This window comes from Miscanthus floridulus, chromosome 2, assembly GCF_019320115.1.
Source record: "Miscanthus floridulus cultivar M001 chromosome 2, ASM1932011v1, whole genome shotgun sequence".
NCBI classification, from domain to species: domain Eukaryota; kingdom Viridiplantae; phylum Streptophyta; class Magnoliopsida; order Poales; family Poaceae; genus Miscanthus; species Miscanthus floridulus.
The window spans coordinates 5,433,637-5,453,513 of record NC_089581.1 but is presented as its reverse complement, the minus strand read 5'-3'; the positions used below and the strand labels follow the sequence as shown (position 1 = coordinate 5,453,513).

Genomic DNA, 19,877 nt, shown 5'->3' with positions numbered 1-19,877 from the left:
TTCTTTTATCAATTTTTAGTCTTTCGTCTTCTCTTGTTTCTTCATCGACTTCCTCTCAGCCTTCCGCCGTGCCATTGAGTTCCGAGCCTTAGGACTCGCAACATACTGTTGGTGAAGTTGCTATGGGGGCTTCGGAGCTACCTGGCGAAGTTGCGGACTTGTCCGCCCCGGAGGTGACTGTGGCTGTCGCGTCGGGTCCTTTTGAGGGATTGGCTTCAGCTTCCCTGGAGGTTGCTTTGGTCATTCCTTCTTCGCCCTAGCCGGCCTCTCCTTCCCCTTCTCTTGCTTCCGGCGGTCCCTCTTTTACCGGTGACGTGGTGCAACAGTTCGATGCCACCCATCGGCTATCGAAGCTGACCGCAGCCTAGGGGAGCTTGGCGTCCTCTGTGACTTCTTTCGGGGAGAAGCTTCATGTAAGTTTTTCTGAGATTCTTTCTTAGGCCATTTGTTTTGCCTTCGTCCTTACGCCTTATTTTTCTCTTTCTTTAATTGTTTAGACTTTCTCTCGTGACCATACCGGCTTCTTCTTTTCGTCTGAAACTGAGAAGAAGTTGTCCTCCAAGGTAAGTTCTCTGAAGACTGACCTTGACCTCCTCCGGGCCAAGTTGGAGACTGAGCGTAAGTCGCATCAAAAAGAGGAAAAGGCTCTCCATGCCCGGGTGGTAGAGGTAGAGAAACAGAGAGACACTATTGCCTAGGAGTTGGAGAAATAGAAAGATGCTGCTATCCGGGAGGCTTCAAAGAACTCGGAGGCCATGAAGAGCTTGGAAGCCACGAAGAAAGAATGTAAAGGTATTCCGGGTTCTCTTTGTTTCTTTTAGTATTCAAACCTTTCCCTCCTGCTGACTTGTTGTTTGGTGTCTTGTCCAGCTCTTCGAGTTGAAAGAAAAAAGCTCTCGGAGGGTATTGATGAAATGAAGACTCTTGTTCGTACAAGTCATAACAAGGCTGAGGAGGTAATTACTCATGCTAAAGAAGAACTTGCACTTGCTAAGTTGATCAGGCATGGAGCTGATAAAGATCTTGTGTAGGCCCAAAAAACTATTGAAGACTTGTCTAGGAAGCTGGCGATGGCTACTAAAAATTGGAACGTTTTGTGGAAATCCTTTCGTTCAGTAGCTGATGTTCTCCGGACTCCAGCGGATGACGGGCAATCTTGGGCTCAGTTCATTCCTCGGATTCTGACTCATTTCCAAGAGTTCGCGAAGAAGTGCGCTCAAGTATGTACCAAGAATGTGCTGGCCCAGGTCCGGGTCCTTTGAAAGGTCGAGATGGTGACTAGAGGAGAGGTGAATAGTCTTTTCTAAAACTTAATCGCGTCGGCTAACCGATACAAATGCGGAATTAAAACTATCAGTCTAGCCAAGACAATACCCCACTATATAAGTTCACTAGCACCTTGCAAAGACAACAATTATGCAACAAAGGTGCCGGGCTAGCTAGAGCTCTCCTAAACAATTCTAGGAGCAAGGTTACACAAACCTATGCCACTAGTACTTTAAGCGACAAGGGAGCTCCTACATATGCTAGTAAGCAAAAGCACAAAGCTAACTAAGCTCACTAGCAATGCTCAATAACAAGGCAACCAATGCCTAATTAGAGAGCGCAAATACTTAGCTACACAAACTAAGCAATGTGACTAACAAGGTTACTAAAATCAAATTAGCCACGCAAGGGAGCTACTTCTATGCTACACAAGCAAGAAGGTAATTAGCAAGCTACGCAAGCTATCTAATTACAAGAGCAACTACACAAGCTTAATATGTATAAAAGTAATTGCAAGCTTGTGTAATGGGGATGCAAACCAATGGGAAGAACAAGGTTGACACGATGATTTTTCTCCCGAGGTTCACGTGTTTGCCAACACGCTAGTCCCCGTTGTGTCGACCGCTCACTTGGTGGTTCGGCGGCTAATTGGCATCACCTGCCAAGCCCGCACGTCGGGCGCCACAAGAACCTACCCCTTGAGTGAGGGTAGCTCAATGACACGCTTTACTAAAGTTGCTCTTCGCGACTCTCGCGGGGTGAGCACAAGTGCCCCTCACAAGCACTTCTCTGGAGCGCCGCACAAGCTTCTTGCGCGCTTCGACGGAGACCACCACCAAGCCGTCTAGGAGGTGGCAACCTCCAAGAGTAACAAGCACCACCGGCTTGCAACTCGATCACCTAGTGCCACTCGATGCAACCTCACGATGCAATCGCACTAGAATTGCTCACTCACACAATCGAATGATCACTATCAAGTATATGTGTGATGGAGGGCTCCCAAGCACTCACAAGCATGGACACTAAGTCCCTTGAGGTGCTCAGCTACAGCCATGGCCGAAGGCCACTTCTATTTATAGCCCCAAAGGCTAAACTAGCCGTTACCCCTTCACTGGGCAACGGTTGGGCCGACCGGACGCTCCAGTCGTGTTGACCGAACGCTGGACCTCAGCGTCCGGTCGCTCGTAGACGACCACGTGTCCCGATTCCAACGGTCACTTGACCTGACCGGACACTCCAGCTTCAACTGACCGGACGCTGAACCCCTAGCGTCCGGTCGTTTCCAGTAAGCTCCCGAGCATGATCGGACGCGTCCGGTCGAACGCGATCGGACGCAGCCAGCGTCCGGTCACTCTCCAGCTACTGCTACACTCCACGTCAGCGCGACCGGACGCAGGCAGACAGCGTCCGGTGCATTTGGATCCAGCGTCCGGTCACTTGACCGACGCTGGCATCTTCTCCATTCTCTTCAACCTTGCTCTAGTGTGCTAACCATAAGAATTTGCATCCGGCGCAATAGAAAATAGGCATTCCATTTTCCCGAAAGCGCCGAATCCACCAAGTGTAAATGTGCCAACACCAAACCCATCTCAACCCTGTAAACACCACCGCCTTTGTAAATGTGCCAACACCACCAAGTGTACACCACCATATGTATGTGTGTTAGCATTTTCACAATCATTTCCCAAAGGATGTTAGCCACTCAACTTGCCACGCCACTCGATCCTAGCGATAATGCAAAGTTAGATCACTCGAGTGGCACTAGATGACCGATATGCAAACAAATTTGCCCCTCTTGATAGTACGGCCATCTATCCTAAACCCGGTCATAAACTTCTCCATACACCTATGACCGGTGAAATGAAATGCTCTAGGTTATACCTTTGCCTTGCGCATTCCATTCCATCTTCTCCAATGTCGATGCAACACATACACCAACACGATCAACAATGATATGATCCACTTTATATCATCACATGATTATATTGGTTCATCGATCTTGACTTTACTTGCTCTTCACCGTTGCCATCGTCCATCGGCGCCAAGTCTTGCTCAAGCTTCACCGCCACGTGGTCCATCACTCCAAAGCCTTTGACTTGCCCTTCACGCTTGCAACCGGTCCATCAAGCCAAGTCTTGTCTTGATCTTCTCCACCTTGATCACATGACTCAATGTCATATCTCATGTGCATTTAAGCTCCTTCATCATCACATGTGTGAGCTTTGCAACATTTCCAAGCCATTTTCACCTTCATGGCATATGTTGCTCACACACATGTACCTGTAGACTAATCACCTATGTATCTCACATAAACACAATTAGTCCACCTAGGTTGTCACTCAATTACTAAAACCAAACAAAGACCTTTCATCCTTGCTCTAGAGGCGCCTCTGTCCAAAATAGCAGAGAAAGCTGATAGCCAAGAATACCTTGATGCTGTTGAGAGGATGGAGCCTGAGGTCGAAGATTTAGCCAGTAGGGTTGTAGACAGTCTTAATATTGATATTTCCCTTCCTGATGATAATGCCTGATCCAATTGACCAGCCTCTTGTAATATTACACTCCTCTTCAAATGAAGATTCTTTATTTTCGTTGACGTATTCTTTGCCCGGGTATGGTCGGAGTTACTTGACTTGCTGAGTACTTTATCCCGTTTTCATCTCTGCTCTGTAAACAACTCCATGCGTTATCCTGACAAAATCCCTCGATTTGTCGAGTACTTTTCTTTTCTTCCTCTTTTGTGATCCGTCGAGTGCTTTGTCCGCGCTGTGATTTGTTAGGTGTAGATCTTTGTGTTGACAACCTTTCGTCTGCGCTGTGTAAAACGACTCGGCGTAGAATGTTGCCTTGACAAACTTCGGCATCCGAGTGCTTTCTTGAGTGGCGCTTGTGCTTTTCTGAAGAAAAAGTATTCCTATCTAGATGTAGCCCCCGAGCCTCTTGCTTTTCGGAACGAAGAGCTGGAGGGTGTCTTTAAGCTTAATTTCGGTCGACTAGTTTTAGCTTTTAGCTACCTTCATCGGCGGGCTCAAGCGTCTTTTTAGCTATTTTGCTCTCGGTCGGGATGCTCAGGCATGTTTTCAGCCATTTTGCTTTTTGTTTCGGGTGTTAGCTTTTAGCTACCCTCATCGGCGGGCTCAAGCGTCTTTTCAGCTATTTTGCTCTCGGTCGGGATGCTCAGGTATGTTTTCAGCCATTTTGCTCTTTGTTTCGGGTGTTAGCTTTTAGCTATCCTCATCGGCAGGCTCAAGCGTCTTTTCAGCTATTTTGCTCTCGGCCGGGATGCTCAAGCATATTTTCAGCCATTTTGCTTTTTGTTTCGGGTGTTAGCTTTTAGCTACCCTCATCGGCGGGCTCAAGCGTCTTTTTAGCTATTTTGCTCTCGGCCGGGATGCTCAGGCATGTTTTTAGCCATTTTGCTTTTTGTTTCAGGTGTTAGCTTTTAGCTACCCTCATCAGTGGGCTCAAGCGTCTTTTCAGCTATTTTGCTCTCGGTTGGGATGCTCAGGCATGTTTTCAGCCATTTTGCTTTTTGTTTCGTGAAAACAACTCGTTGAAAGTCATGACAAGACATGCTATGGATGAATATCATCTTTATTGATCATGAATATAAACTAATACATATGTTGTCGAGGAATATTGTCCTTTGTCGATTGTGAACGTTGGTCCCTTGTGGCTTGCATATCTATTTTTTCTTGAGTTGTTTTTACGCGTAGAATCTTCTTAGCTGGCTGATGTGCCATGTATTGCTGACTTCTCTTCCATCTTCGGTTATTAACTTGTATGTGCCTGGTCCGGTGACTTTTGTGACAATAAACGGACCTTCCCATGGACTGAGTAGCTTATGTCGTCCGTCAGTCTTTTGTATCCTTCTTAGCACTAAGTCCCCGACTTGTAATGATCGAGGATGGGTACTCTTGTTGTAGTGTCGTCTTAAACCTTGTAGGTATCTGGCTGATTGGAGGGTAGCATTTACTCTGACTTCTTCTGAACTGTCGAGTTCTAATCTTCTTGTGTGTTCTGCTTCTCCTTCATCATATTGTTCTATCTTTGGTGATGTCCAGATCAAGTCGGCAGGCAGTACGGCCTCTGACCCGTAAACTAGGAAGAAGGGTGAGTAGCCTGTTGCTCTGCTTATTTGAGTTCGTAGCCCCCATACTACTTTAGGTAATTCTTCAATCCATTTGGACCTATAGTCCACTAGTTCTTCATATAACCTTGGTTTTAATCCGGCTAGTATGAGTCCATTAGCCCTTTCTACTTGTCTGTTGGCTTCTGGATGTGCAACAGACGCATAGTCTATACTGAAACCACAGTCTTGTGCCTAGCTTTTGAATTCTATAGCTATGAAGGGGGAGCCTAGATCGGTGATGATTCGATTGGGCATGCCGAAGCGGTGCATAATGTCTTGGATGAACTCGACTGCTTTGGCTGCGCTGTATTTCGCGAGTGGTTTGTATTCAATCCACTTGGTGAACTTGTCGATTGCTACAAAGATGTACTCAAAGCCGCCTTTTGCTTTCTTCAGAGGTCCTACTTGATCCAGCCCCTAGCAGGAAAAAGGCCAAGCGGGTGGGATGCAGATAAGATTGTGAGCTGGCACATGGGCTTGTCTTGCAAACATTTGGCAACCTTTGCATTTTCTGACAAGTTCTTCTACGTCTTTCAAAGCAGTTGGCCAGTAGAATCTGGTGCGAAATGTTTTGCCAACCAGTGTTCTTGAAGCGGCATGATTTCCACAGCAACCTGAGTGTATTTCGTCTAGGATCTCTTTGCCTTCTTCAAATGAGACATATTTTAGGAGTACTCCTGATGACGCTGCTCTTCTGTAAAGTCTATCTCCTACTAGAACGTAGTTTTTGCTTCTGCGAACAACTTGGGTGGCTTCTGCTTTATTTGCTGGCAATTTATTTTCTTTGATATAGTCGATGAAAACTTGGCTCCATGAAGTGTTGATTACCAAGATCTAAACGCCTTTAGCCTAAATTTCATGGGTTGTTTCACCAGGTTGTTTAATAGAGGGAACTGATAGCTCTTCTATGAATACGTCAGGTGGAACCTTCGCTCTGTCTGATCTAAGCTTGGCGAGGACATCTGCTGTAATGTTGGAATCGCGCAGGATGTGTAGAATTTCTAATCCTTGGAAATGTTTTTCAAGTTTTCGTATTTCAGCACAGTAAGCACTCATGTTTTCTTTGGTGCAATCCCAATCTTTATTGACTTGGTTGATGACTACTGCTGAATTATCGTATACGAGTAATCTCTTTATTCCGAGGGTAATTGCCACTCGTAGCCCGTGGATGAGGGCTTCATATTCTGCTTCGTTATTTGTAGCTTGCCATAATATCTGAAGGACGTACTTGAGTTGTTTTCCTTCTAGAGAAATGAGGAGAACGCCTGCACCGGCTCCGCCTAGTTTGAGTGACCCATCGAAGTACATCTTCCAGTGGTCAAGGATTGTATCTGATAAAGGCTGTTGAATCTCTGTCCACTCAGCCACAAAATCAGCAAGGGCTTGAGATTTGATTGCTTTCCGTGGGGTGAAATCGATGTTAAGAGCTCCGAGTTCAACTGCCCACTTTGATATGCGTCCCGTCGTATCTCTGTTATGTAAGATGTCTCCAAGCGGGAAGTCTGTCACCACGGTAATCTTGTGGCTTTCGAAATAGTGGCAAAGCTTGCGTGAGGTGATAAGTAGAGCATAGAGTAGTTTTTGTACATGCGGGTACCGGATTTTTGATTCAGATAATACTTTGCTGATGTAGTATACGGGTTGTTGTACTTTATACATGTGTCCTTCTTCTTCTCTTTCTATGACTATTGTCGTGCTGACCACAGCAGTAGTCGCCGCAATGTATAGCATCATATCTTCGTCTTTCCTTGGGGGTGTGAGAATTGGTGAGGATGTGAGGTATGCCTTAAGTTTCTTGAAAGCTTTGTCGGCCTCTTTTGTCCACTCAAACTTGTCTGTCTTCTTTAGTAGTTTAAAGAAAGGTAACCCCTTTTCGCCGAGTCTTGATATGAAACGGTTGAGGGCCGCCATGCATCCTGTTAGTTTCTGCACATCTTTGATACTTCTAGGTGGGCCCATTTCTGTTATAGCTCGAATTTGCTTGGTGCTGGCTTCAATCCCGCGCTGACTGACCAAAAATCCGAGTAGTTGTCCTGAGGGAACTCCGAATACACATTTATTTGGGTTCAACTTCCATCTCCATCTCTTCAAGTTTTCGAAGGTTTGCTTTAAATCTTCAATCAGAGTGTCTGGGTTCTTTGTTTTCACCACTACATCATCCACGTATGCCTCCACATTTTCACCGATTTGATCCCCAAGGCAAGTTTGGATAGCTCTTTGGTATGTGGCGCTAGCGTTCTTTAGTCCAAACGACATGGTCTTGTAACAGTAAGCACCGAACAGAGTAATGAAAGACGTCTTGCTCTGGTCTTGTTCTTTTAATGCGATCTGGTGATATCCTAAATAGCAATCGAGAAAGGATAATAGTGTAGACCCTGCTGTTGAGTCGACTATCTGGTCAATGCGTGGTAGCCCGAACAGATCTTTTGGGCAATGTTTGTTGAGATCTGTGTAGTCGACGCACATGCGCCACTCGTCCATGTTCTTCTTCTGCAGAAGGACCGGGTAAGCTAGCCAGTCTGGATGAAGGATTTCTCTGATGAATCCGGCTACCATCAGTTTTGTGATTTCCTTTTTAATCGCTGCCTTTTTGTCGGGTGAGAATCATCGTAGCCGTTGCTTTACAGGTTTGGAGCTTTCATTAACATCAATTCTGTGCTTAGGCAACTCTCTTAGGACACCTGGCATGTCGGTCGGCTTCCAAGCGAAGATATCTTTATTGTCCCGAAGAAAGTTGGTGAGCATGAGTTCCTATTTTGTCGAGAGGTGAGCACTGATGGTTGCTGTCTTGGAGGTATCTCCAGTGCCCAAGTCGATTTGCTTGACGTCGGCTTCTTTTGGTGGTGTGATGATGCTGGGCTTCTTAGCTGGTATTTCTAATTCTTCTTGGCTCATCTCTGCAGCAATTGTGGCTATTTCTTTTATTCCATTGTCGGCTCGTGCTTTGGCTGCAATTTGGATTGCCTGAACGTCGCAGTCAAAAGTACGCTTCAAATCACTTCGAAGAGAGAGGATACCGTTGGGTCCTAGCATCTTAAGCAGTAAATACGAATAATGTGGTATTGCCATGAATTTTGCCAGTGCTGGGTGTCCAAGGATTGCATGATATGACGAATCGAAGTCTGCCACCTCAAATTTGATAAACTCTATTCGGTAGTTCGAAGGAGTTCCAAAAGTAACGGGTAAAGTAATTTGTCCGAGTGGCACGGCTGCTTTGCCGGGTACTATTCCGTAAAAAGGTGTGCTTGTTGGTGTGATCATCCCGGCGAGTTGTAGTCCCATCTTCCTTAGTGTTTCTGAAAAGATGATGTTGAGTCCAGCTCCCCCGTCGATTAGTACTTTGGTGACAGTCATACCAGCAATAGTTGGATCTAGAACTAGTGGATAATGGCCTGCGTTTCCCACGCTAGTCCATTGGTCTTCTCTGGTAAATTGGATAGGATACTGTGACCAATTGAGATATCTTGGTGTAGCCGGTTCTGCTGTCATGATAGTTCGTAGTGCTAGTTTTTCTTGATGTTTGCTTCTGCAATCTGGAGCCCCTGAGAAGATTACTGCTACCGTTCCCCTGAGTTTTTGGAATCCTTTGTCCTCGTGGTTGTCTTCATCTTTTTTCTGATTATCCTCTTTGGTGTTCTCCTTACTATCTTTTCTTGTGTATCGATCATTGAAAGTGTAGCAATTTTCGATGGTGTGCCTCCCATTAGGGTGCAATGGGCAACGCATGTTTTCAATGTCATCATATCTTCTGGGTTTGGAAAACTTCTTTGATTTGTCGGCCATTACCACGGTATTGTCTGGTCTACGTTTTCTTTCTTGATGTCTGCTATTTCGATGATTTTGCTTGTCCGGGTTGTCCTGGTTGCTTCTATCCGGGAACCTCTCTCGTATTTTTTCTTCTACAGTAATCATCTTTTCTACTGTTCGTCTGAACTCTTCATTGTTTCTTGGATTTTTTTTACAGAAGTCTTGAAATTGCCACCTAGCCATGATTCCGTGAGAGAAAGCTTCAATTACTTCTCGTTCGGTGATGTCATGCACTTGAGCCCGTAGTTCGCCGAATCGTCGATAGTAATTTCTGAGACTTTCGCCTCCCTTTTGCTTGAGTCCTTTTAGTTCTGCATGAGTGATTGGGTGTGTAATGATTCCTGCGAAATTTTCACAAAAAGCTCTTTGCAAGTCCTCCCAATTTCTGATAGATCCTGGATTTAATTTGTCGAACCATTGGAGGAGCATAGTTTCTAGTGCCATGGGAAAGAACAGGGTCTTGATATCGTCGTCTCCTCCGGCTAGTTCAATTGATTGTGAATATATTCTGAGCCATTGCCTTGGTTCAGTTTTGCCATCGTACTTAGAGTGGTTAGATGGTTTAAACTTGTGAGGTAATCGTACCGATGCAAGCCTGTTCGCGAAACAGGGGAATCTGTCGTGTGTTCTGGTTTCTTTGAATTCGGATTCAGCACCTCCTTCTAGCCAACTGTTGTTTTGATGGAAATAAGTCTGCGAGGCTATCTGGGTAGGCACCCTACTCCTAGTCTTCCTTGGTTGTTCAAATTGGTGGCCTTGATTATGTTCCTTCCTACTTTCTCCGTTATGGCTTTCACCTGGCCTAAGTCTTTCGAAAACAGACTTCCTTTGATTTTGGTCTTCTTGCCTGTGGGTTGTTGATCTGGCAGGTAGTCTTGATTGGGCTCTCTCTTCATGCGTTCTCGGGATCGTCGACCGAAACAAGTCTTGGAGCTGTTCATACTTATCACCGGGATATGAAGTTGCCCTGATTTCTTCTAATGCTTCTTGAATCTTATCGTAAGGCGTGTTCGCCATGCGTCTTCCTTCGACTTCTCGTTGTGATTTTCTTCTGTCGTATTCAGCCAACTCTGACTCATATATGATCCTAGCTTCCCTGCGCTGCCTAGCACGGTGTTGGCGCCCTTGCTTCAACTTGTTTTTCCTTTCTCTAGCTTGTTTCTGACTCTCGGTTTCTCCATCGTAGCCCTGGGCAAAGGGTGATATGTTGGATTCTGATTCATCTAATGACCTGACATCGGGTGCTTCTGGGGGATTTAATGGTGACCGAGGACGTCGAACCATGAGTACTTCCCGTGCGTGAGCCGTTCTGTTATTGGTGTTAGTTTTCATACTGTCGGAGTTGCTGATGACTTCAGTAGATGCCTCGATGTCGCAGATCGAGTCTTCTTCTTGGTAAGGTAGAATAGCTGTTGTTGTTGTGCTAACTAGTTGGGTTCCGCTATCTTTAGGAACAGAACCTGGCCAGTGGATGATACAGTCTTGCGATGTTATCGTTAGCACGAGACCCTCCTAGGCTCCTGTCAGTGGTATCCCAAGTATTGGATTGAAGGATCTTTCGAACTGTCCCTGATAGGATTTTGCCATGTTGTCGAGCCCAAACGAAAAAGAACTCGACTTCATGAAAGAACTCTGAATGTAATCCGAGTTGTTTTGGGTTGTGCTCTGGAATCCTACCGAAAAAGAACTCGGTTTCTTGAAAGGTGAAAGGTCCTAATATGGCTAGAGGGGGGGGTGAATAGCCTATTTAAAAATCTACAAATCAACTAGAGCAATTTGATTAGTATGACAAATAGCGTAATGCAAACTTGCTCTCGCTCTACAAGGGTTGCAAGCCACCTATCCAACAATTCTAGTTGCAATGATTACTTAGGCACACAAACTTGCTATGTAATTACTCACTAAGAGCTCTCAACCTTGCTACTCTAAAGAGCTTAACTAGATGAATATAAATAATAAAGCAAGCTCTCAATTCTAATTACACTAAAGAGCTTGTGTCAACTAGTTTGCAAGAATGTAAATAAGTGAGTAAGGTGATTATACCGACGTGTAGGGGATGAACCAATCACAAGATGAATATATAGCCAATCACCGGGAGAATGCCAAAGACAAGAGACAATCGATTTTCTCCCGAGGTTCACGTGTTTGCCAACACGCTACGTCCCCGTTGTGTCGACCAACACTTGGTGGTTCGGCGGCTAAGAGGTGTTTCACAAACCTCGTCCACACGATTGGACACCGCAAGAACCTACCCACAAGTGAGGTAACTCAATGACACGAGCAATTTACTAGAGTTACCTTTCGGCGCTCCGCCGGGGAAGGTACAACTCCCCTCACAATCACCGGAGACGGCCACGAACAATCACCAACTCGTGCCGATCCTCCACCGCTGCTCCAACCGTCTAGGTGGTGGCAACCACCAAGAGAAACGAGCGAAATCCGCAGCGCAACACGAATACCAAGTGCCTCTAGATGCAATCACTCAAGCAATGCACTTGGATTCTCTCCCAATCTCACAATGATAATGGATCAATGATGGAGATGAGTGGGAGGGCTTTGGCTAAGCTCACAAGGTTGCTATGTCAATGAAAATGTGCAAGAGTTGCCCCTTGAGCCGGCCATGGGGCTATAAATAGAGCCCCCATCAAATAGAGCCGTTGTACCCCTTCACTGGGCAAAACACGCTCTGACCGGACGCTCCGGTCATACCGACCGGACGCTGGCCCTCAGCGTCCGGTCGCCCGATGGACGCCACGCGTCACCAGCTTCAAATGCTGTTCGTCAGATTTCAACGGCTACGAAGCTGACCGGACGCTCCGATCAAAACTGACCGGACGCTGAAGCCCCAGCGTCCGGTCGTTTCCAGTAAGCTCCCCGAGGCATGATTTTTCGACCGGACGCGTCCGGTCCACCTCGACCGGACGCAGACCAGCGTCCGGTGCTCAACCCTACCCACTGTGCAGACATGTCAGTTTGACCGGACGCAGAAACCAGCGTCCGGTGCATCTCAGGTCCAGCGTCCGGTGCAACACCGAAACTGGCGACCTCTCTGCCAGCTCGACCGGACGCAGCCTTTCAGCGTCCGGTCGCTGAGTGACCCAGCGTCCGGTCAGTAGACCGACGCCAGCATCATTTCGACCAACTCCATTTCAACTCTAACTTCTTCACCCTTGCTTAAGTGTGCCAACCACCAAGAATTTTGCATCCGGCGCAATAGAAAATAGACATTTCATTTTCCCGAAACCCATCTCAACCCTGCAAACACCTTGCGCACATGTGTTAGCCTTTTTTTCACAAATATTTTCAAGGGTGTTAGCACTCCACTAGATCCTAAATGCATATGCAATGAGTTAGAGCATCTAGTGGCACTTTGATAACTGCATTCCGATACGAGTTTCACTCCTCTTAATAGTACGGCTATCTATCCTAAATGTGATCACACTCACTAAGTGTCTTGATCACTAAAACAAAATGGCTCCTACATTTTATACCTTTGCCTTGAGCCTTTTGTTTTTCTCTTTCTTCTTTTCCAAGTTCAAGCATTTGATCATCACCATGCTATCACCATTGTCATGATCTTCGTCATTGCTTCATCACTTGGAGTAGTGCTACCTATCTCATAATCACTTTGATAAACTAGGTTAGCACTTAGGGTTTCATCAATTAACCAAAACTAAACTAGAGCTTTCAAAAGGACTCGGATAAAACTTCACCTTGGACACGGAACTTGAATTCGAGTCGGATGCGCGTAGCCGTGAAATCTGATTTGAATCGGATATTATGAGCTGCGCGAATCTTCTGGTGAGCTGATCCGTCGTAGTTGTTGAAATAGGAAATTCTCCATGATGATCTGGATCTTTGAGGAGATGGCCTTAAAGCTTGCCGTAGTTGTCCGCCTCGCAGATCCATGAGCCGAAGATAAAAGTTGATCCCGTCGGGAAGATCATGTTATCGAGGTCCATCGAGCTCTCGGATGCAAAGTCGCTGAAAGCCCCTACCTGGCGCGCCAGCTGTCGATGTTTGACCACCGATAGCCTGCCACGGGGGTACCCGAGGCAGTATGTTCGGGCTTCAGCGTATGCAGAACTCGATGGTGAACGCAAGAGACAAACGACTTATCCTGGTTCGGACCCTCGATCGTGGATCGAGTAACAGCCCTACGTCCAGCCGGCGTTAGCCTCTACGTTGGATTGATTGTAAAGTGTTGTGTTGTACAATTGTTGTTCTGTTGTCCTTTTCCCCAGGAGCCATGCCCTCCTTTATATAGTCAGGAGGCCAGAATCCTAGTCGGTTTACAATGAGAGATCCTAGTAGGATTACTGAATAGTATTACTACTAAGATCACATGGGAAGAATCCTAGTTGGACTAGATCTTCTCTCTCCCTTGCGGGGTATCCTGTGGGTCCCGCATCGACATGGTTAGAGGCCCATTTAACTTCATTCCGCAAGCTTTCTATCAACAAGTCTAAAGAAAACGACCATATCTCGATGTTCCACTTAATCATAGAACCTTTGGTGTAAACTTTCCTACCTAACGCATCTGTTGTATTGAAACCTTCAACTTTAATCTCTAGCGAGAAGAGGTTGGTCCTAGCAGGAAGTAAGCAGATGAAGTCAACGAGTTCTACAACAAATTGCAGTAACAACTAGGGTACCCTAACAACTAGCCTATTCGTCGAGGGAAAGTCATGTCAGATCGAAATGGTTTCAGATGCATACCTCGGTATGTGTCGTCCATTGCTGCAGTTGTGGATGCCATCTCCGCTCAGCAGATGGGGCGGGGAAGGAGCAACAGTCGTCGCGGTCGACGCCGGCGCCCTCGGTAGTCGTGGTCATCGCCGCGAGCAGTAGTTGCCGCCGCCGCCGGTCGCAGTCGCCTCCGCTCAGCAGATGGGGTGGGGAAGGAGCAGCAGTCGTCGTGGTCGATGTCGGTGCCCTCGGTAGTCGCGGTCGTCGTCGCCGCCAGTCGCGGTGGCCTCCGAGGCGGACGAGCTAGGGCTCGAGGCGGACGATCTAGGGTTCGAGAGAGAGGAGGCGGTGGGGAATGGACGGATTGAGTCGATCAGTCAAACCAGCGCACATGAATGGAGAACCTAGGGGCACAACGGTCCATACGAATGTACATACCCGCTGTATACGCCTGCATATGGGTCACATGTCACGGCAAGTGTACGTAATGATATTTTTCAGAATTCAGCGTAATTTTAATGACGCGCTTACAAATAGCTAAATAATAATAGTATTTTTTTTTAGAAACACGAGAATTATAATGGCACCGATCCTTCAACCCTCCTAAGAAAGGGTAGGGAGGCACCGAGTCGAGAAGGCAAATCGAATTCGCCATGGGCATGGCTGCTCCGCGCGCGCCGCTGCCTCTCCCCCAGTTGCTGCTCCTCCTCGTCGCCGCCGCTCCCCTCCCTGGGGCGGCCGGGGCGGACGAGTTCGACGTCCGCCGCCACCTCTCCACCGTCACCAGGTGTGCTGCCGCTCGAGACTCTCTGCCCGCTGATCTGAACTTGTTCTCTGCTGTGGGTTAGCGGCGTGCTGTGGTAGTGTGATTCGGGTGTTATGTGTTCCCTTCGCTTTATTGGTGCGACTGGGCCTAGGGCATAGGGATTTTGAGGGGTTTTGAGGCTTGCCGGGGTTAGGGAGGACTGATGAACTCTACGGTTCGCCGGCCCCAAATTATCCGCAGCTTTGCTTCGGGCTGAGCTACTACTCGCTCTCTCTATCTCTCCATCGAGCTAAATTTCTGATGAATGGGACATGGTTATCTGTCTAATTGTAAACACAAACATTTCAGTTCCAGCATGTAGTAAGATAATGGATCTGTTGTAACTTGTACACCTGAATTTTAGTGTTCATGACTTATATCTCGGTGGTACAGTACAATGATTTAAAATACAGTACTTGTGATCTTATGGTAATCTGTAGGAAAAGAGTACGTTTTCCAGGTATTAGGAACAGAGGTTTGCCATCTAGAGATCATTATCAGCGAAAGCATGATCTGAATGATACTATCACTTAAATCCGAGAATTGATCTCTGCTCTCACCATTTCTTCCCTGAACGATATGATCTAATCCCCTGGTGATGTCTAGGTATGATGTGGCCAGAGAGTCCAGTAGTGTCATCTCCATGCCGTCAGTCCCAGATGGGTGCCGTGTCATTCACCTCAACCTAGTGGTAAGTTTGCTTCCGTACATTACGCTGTTTTTTCGCTACCCATTCCTAGTGCATTCATACATGTTCTCGACTTCATGTTGGTTCAGTTTGTTTTGAGGGAAATAGCGTAACTATTTTTTTGATAATATGGCCATATGGCGCTAAGCTCTTTTTTGAGTTTAGAAAAATCCTAATGTGTAATGGACAAACTACTTATATTTTAAGATAATTATGAATAAAATGATATAGCTCACAGAAAGGATTGCATATTTAGTTGGTAACCTGATATTATCTTTTTCTCTTTTACTAGGCAAGACATGGGACTCGTGCTCCTACCAAGAAGCGAATCAAGGAGCTGGATAGATTGGCAGTTCGACTGGAAGCCCTTATGAAAGAGGCAAATCAGGGCCTTGATAGTGATTCTCTGAAGAAGATTCCATCCTGGATTAAAGGCTGGGAATCACGTTGGAAGGGTAGGACTAAAGGTGGTGAGCTGATTAGTGAAGGGGAAGAGGAGCTGTACAATTTAGCTACCAGAGTGAGAGAGAGGTTTCAAGATCTACTTGACGACGAATATCACCCTGATGTATATTCAATAAGAGCAACTCAGGTCAGCTTCGACATAGCTCTTTAATTTGCTTATGTGTATATTCTCGCATCTAATGATTATGTCATGAGACCTCTTTTTCATTCTCACAAGAAAGGTAAATAATACTTACTAGTATGTCACATTTGGATTGTCATACTACCATTCTTTCCATTGTTGTTTTTGACGGAAGGGACCTATTGTGGAAATATTAATAATTTACACAAAGTCAAATCTGATTACTCAAGAGAATAGGTGAACCTGCAAAGTTGTTCCAAAATGACGCAGACACACAACTACGGTCATCAAATGTTGCTGATTTCTACTCTTGCAGCAGATTAACTATGTTTCAAAATACAGGTTCCTCGAGCATCAGCTAGTGCAGTGGCATTTGGTTTGGGACTACTTTCTGGGAAAGGAAAGCTTGGACAAGGGAAGAACCGTGCCTTTTCTGTTCTGAGTGAGAGTCGTGCAAGTGATATTTGTCTGAGATTCTTTGACAGCTGTGAGACATACAAGGTATTATTTATGATAGCACTAACATTTTTGAGGAAGATTAAGAAAAAAAAAACATTGGCTGATGTGCTAATGTGACTTGATTTTTTTTTTATTCCAGCGTATACCGTGGTCTTGTTTATTTTTTCTTAAAATTTTGATATTTGAAGTATCCAAGTCTGATCAAGCCTTGTAGAATATCAGTAACAGAAGATAAATTGATGGTAGCAATGCCAAATGGTGCTACCATGTTGTGCTATTTAGTAGTTACTTAACAATTTCATTCCTCATATATGCGCTACTTTATCTGTTTCATACAATGCATCCAATCTTCTGTTTCACCTTTACAGTTTATTAGGTTGCCCTCACCAGCTTTTCTCCCCTTTCTGTTTTAGAAGGGCGGGCCTGGTGCAAGCGGTAGAGTCTTACCGCCTGTGACCGGAAGGTCCTGGGTTCGAGTCGCGGTCTCCTCGCATTGCACAGGCGAGGGTAAGACTTGCCACTGACACCCTTCCCCAGACCCCGCACAGAGCGGGAGCTCTCTGCACTGGGTACGCCCCTTTTGGAAGTTAAAGCCTATAGGTATACTAAGCTACATATTGTTGTAGCTGAATAAAGAACGTTAACTTTGGGACCGTTTCCAGGCATACAGGAAAAGGAAGGAGCCTGATGTAGAGAAGCAAAAGGAACCAATTCTAGAGCATGTCACAGCTGCACTTGCCAATCGTTATCACCTTAAATTTACAACTCAGGATGTTTCTTCCCTCTGGTTTCTTTGTAAGCAGGTAAAGTGTGAAACATGGAAAAGGGTGCTGATGATTTCTGCTATATGTTTCAGAAGAGACCTACCTGCTAGGCTCTAGAGTTAGATGTAAATAACTTTTGAATGTTTTAAATGCAGGAAGCATCTTTGTTGAATATAACCAATCAAGCTTGTGGGCTTTTCAATGAAGCCGAGGTAGGTTACCTTTGGACGTCTATTGCACCATGCTTCATGGTTGAAATTTCTTGTTTATCTATCTGTAATGGCAACTTTTTTCTTTTTGTGCTTGGTGGACAGAAATGCTGCATAGATATTAGGCCTTGAATTTTCAATTTTGTAAAGTTCACTGCATTTTCAAATAATGTATCATCTTCACGAGGTGGTGTTGGTTATTATGCTTTGGAAAATATAAATGATCTTTACATGTTTTTAATAGTTGTATATTGGTGAGTTATTTGGTTTGTTCAAAGTACTTGTCAAGCAGTTTATGCTGCTCAAGCTACCCATACAATTAGACCTCCCTTTGGTAGACAGTGAAATATTCTCATTCAGTCATTCCTCGACTGGAATTCGTTGTTCCACTAATTGTTCGGTTGGTTGAGAGAAAACTCTACCGGATCCCGTTCGTGTGATGATCTGAATTCGAGAATGCTACTTAAAAAATGTGTCTTAACAGAACATATGGCAAGTTCCTGACGGGCACCTTAGGTTTAGTGTTCTTCCTTAAGCAATCTGTTATTGTGCTTTCTGTCTCGTGTTTACATACTTTTAAGTAACTTATTTTCTTAAATCTTTTGACTTGCTTTGCTTTTTTTTAAATTAATGTAAAAAAATGTTCTGTTCAGGTTCGTTTTCTAGAGTGGACAGATGATTTGGAGGGTTTTGTCCTAAAAGGCTATGGTGAGTCAATTAACTACAGGATGGGACTGCCATTGCTCAAGGATGTTGTCCAGTCAATGGAAGAAGCAATCATAGCAAGAGAAGGTAGCTGTATTCCTGATTTCAGCAAACTAATTCTGATCTTTAGGATGTGCTTCTTGGTAAGTTAACTACATAATCCTTGATATTGTAGAAAACCACCCTGATGGTACGTATGAAAAGGCAAGGCTTCGATTTGCACATGCAGAAACTGTTGTTCCTTTTAGCTGCCTTCTCGGTCTTTTTCTTGAAGGTCCAGGTATGTTTCCACTTCTTCGCTTAGTCCTGTTCGTGAAATTCTTCCTCTGAATTATATATTGACAATCGATGCCTCATTTGACACATCTAACATATATGAACTTTTGACTGCCTAGACTTTGAGAAGATACAGAGGGAGGAAGCATTGGACCTACCCCCTTTGCCGCCACAGGGAAGAAACTGGAAGGGCAGTGTTGTTACGCCTTTTGCTGGTAACAACATGCTGGCTTTATACCAATGCCCAAGCAAAATTTCGGATGGCAGCATAATCTCTGGTGGCCAAAATAACTCATACTTCATTCAAGTTCTACACAACGAAGTCCCAATTTCAATGCCTGTAAGACTTATAACTTCTCTTCTATTTGTGTTTTCTTCATCTATTTGTTCTACCCTGCTACCAGGATCTAACTAAATTTATTGACCCCCTCTCTTCCCTAAATTTTGGGACTGAGAGGTATCTTGTGAAGTCAAACAATTAAATAATCTCAACCTAAATGATGTTAACAGTTAACACGATGAATATTGATTTATATGCTGCAGATATTTCTTGTTTTTACCTTCTGTCAATGCAATTTGAACTCTGTGTCTGGGTAGAGGTACAGCTGCTCAAAAATAAATATTTTTGGGCTTTAGATACCTGGACAGAGGGATGGGCAAACCCAATCTCAAATTACTCCTGGAAATGCTTCCTATGTTTCATTTGTTGAAGTAGATGCCTCGGCCTAACCCAACTTGCTTGGGACTAAAAGGCTCTGATGTTGTATAAGTAAACGTTTTGGACCATATGTATATGCAGGGGTGCGGCAACAAAGATTTCTGTCCATTCGAGGAGTTCAAGGTAAACACAACATGGCCTCTGCATTTGTTTTTGAAAGGCGCCTCTCATGTTTTAAGTATCACAGCTCTTCATTTCAAAGAAATGGGTTCTTATCACCTTGTCTGTGCCTACAGGAGAAGATCGTGAAACCGCACCTGAAGCACGACTACAATATGATATGCAAGATCAAATCCCCGGCGGGAAGCGAGGAGCCCGCCTCGTTCCCCTCCAGAGTGTCCAGTTTCTTCCTAGGACTCTTCTCGCAGAGAGGGTACTGCGCCGTGGGCGCTGAAGGCGTCAAGACCGAGCTGTAGGCCATACTAGCAACCATCTGCCACGGTGCCACCTCTCACCGTCTGCGAGCACGCTCAAGGAATTAGACTAACCGATGCACTAACCTACGGTGTTTTTGTACGGGGCGAGTCGAATGTGTAGGAAGGAGGCGCGCGTCAGTTCAATTTATCGAGGTCCAGACGCCTGGTAAAGGGCCGGTTCGTTTTGCTGAAAAGTCATGGCTAAAAGTACTGATTGTGAGAGAAAAACGCCGTTCCTTAGTTGAAATAGCATGGCTCATCGGACAAACGAACCGGGCCAAAATCTGTTTCACTTCAGACACCCTTCCGCGCAGAAAGAAACGCATGTCGTCGAGGCACGCGTGGCTTTTGCCGTTG

The 19,877-nt window shown here is 45.4% G+C and overlaps 1 protein-coding gene across 1 annotated transcript; it reads left to right on the top strand.

The window, feature by feature from the left end:
• Positions 1-14,484: 14,484 nt before the first annotated feature.
• On the top strand, positions 14,485-19,523 carry LOC136515684 (uncharacterized). Its single transcript, XM_066509207.1, has 11 exons — positions 14,485-14,681; positions 15,306-15,390; positions 15,680-15,979; positions 16,316-16,474; positions 17,095-17,235; positions 17,352-17,408; positions 18,059-18,197; positions 18,286-18,390; positions 18,506-18,726; positions 19,186-19,227; positions 19,341-19,523. The coding sequence occupies exons 1-11, from the start codon at positions 14,548-14,550 to the stop codon at positions 19,518-19,520; spliced, it is 1,563 nt and encodes a 520-aa protein (XP_066365304.1). The 5' UTR covers positions 14,485-14,547; the 3' UTR covers positions 19,521-19,523.
• The last annotated feature ends 354 nt before the right edge of the window (positions 19,524-19,877 follow it).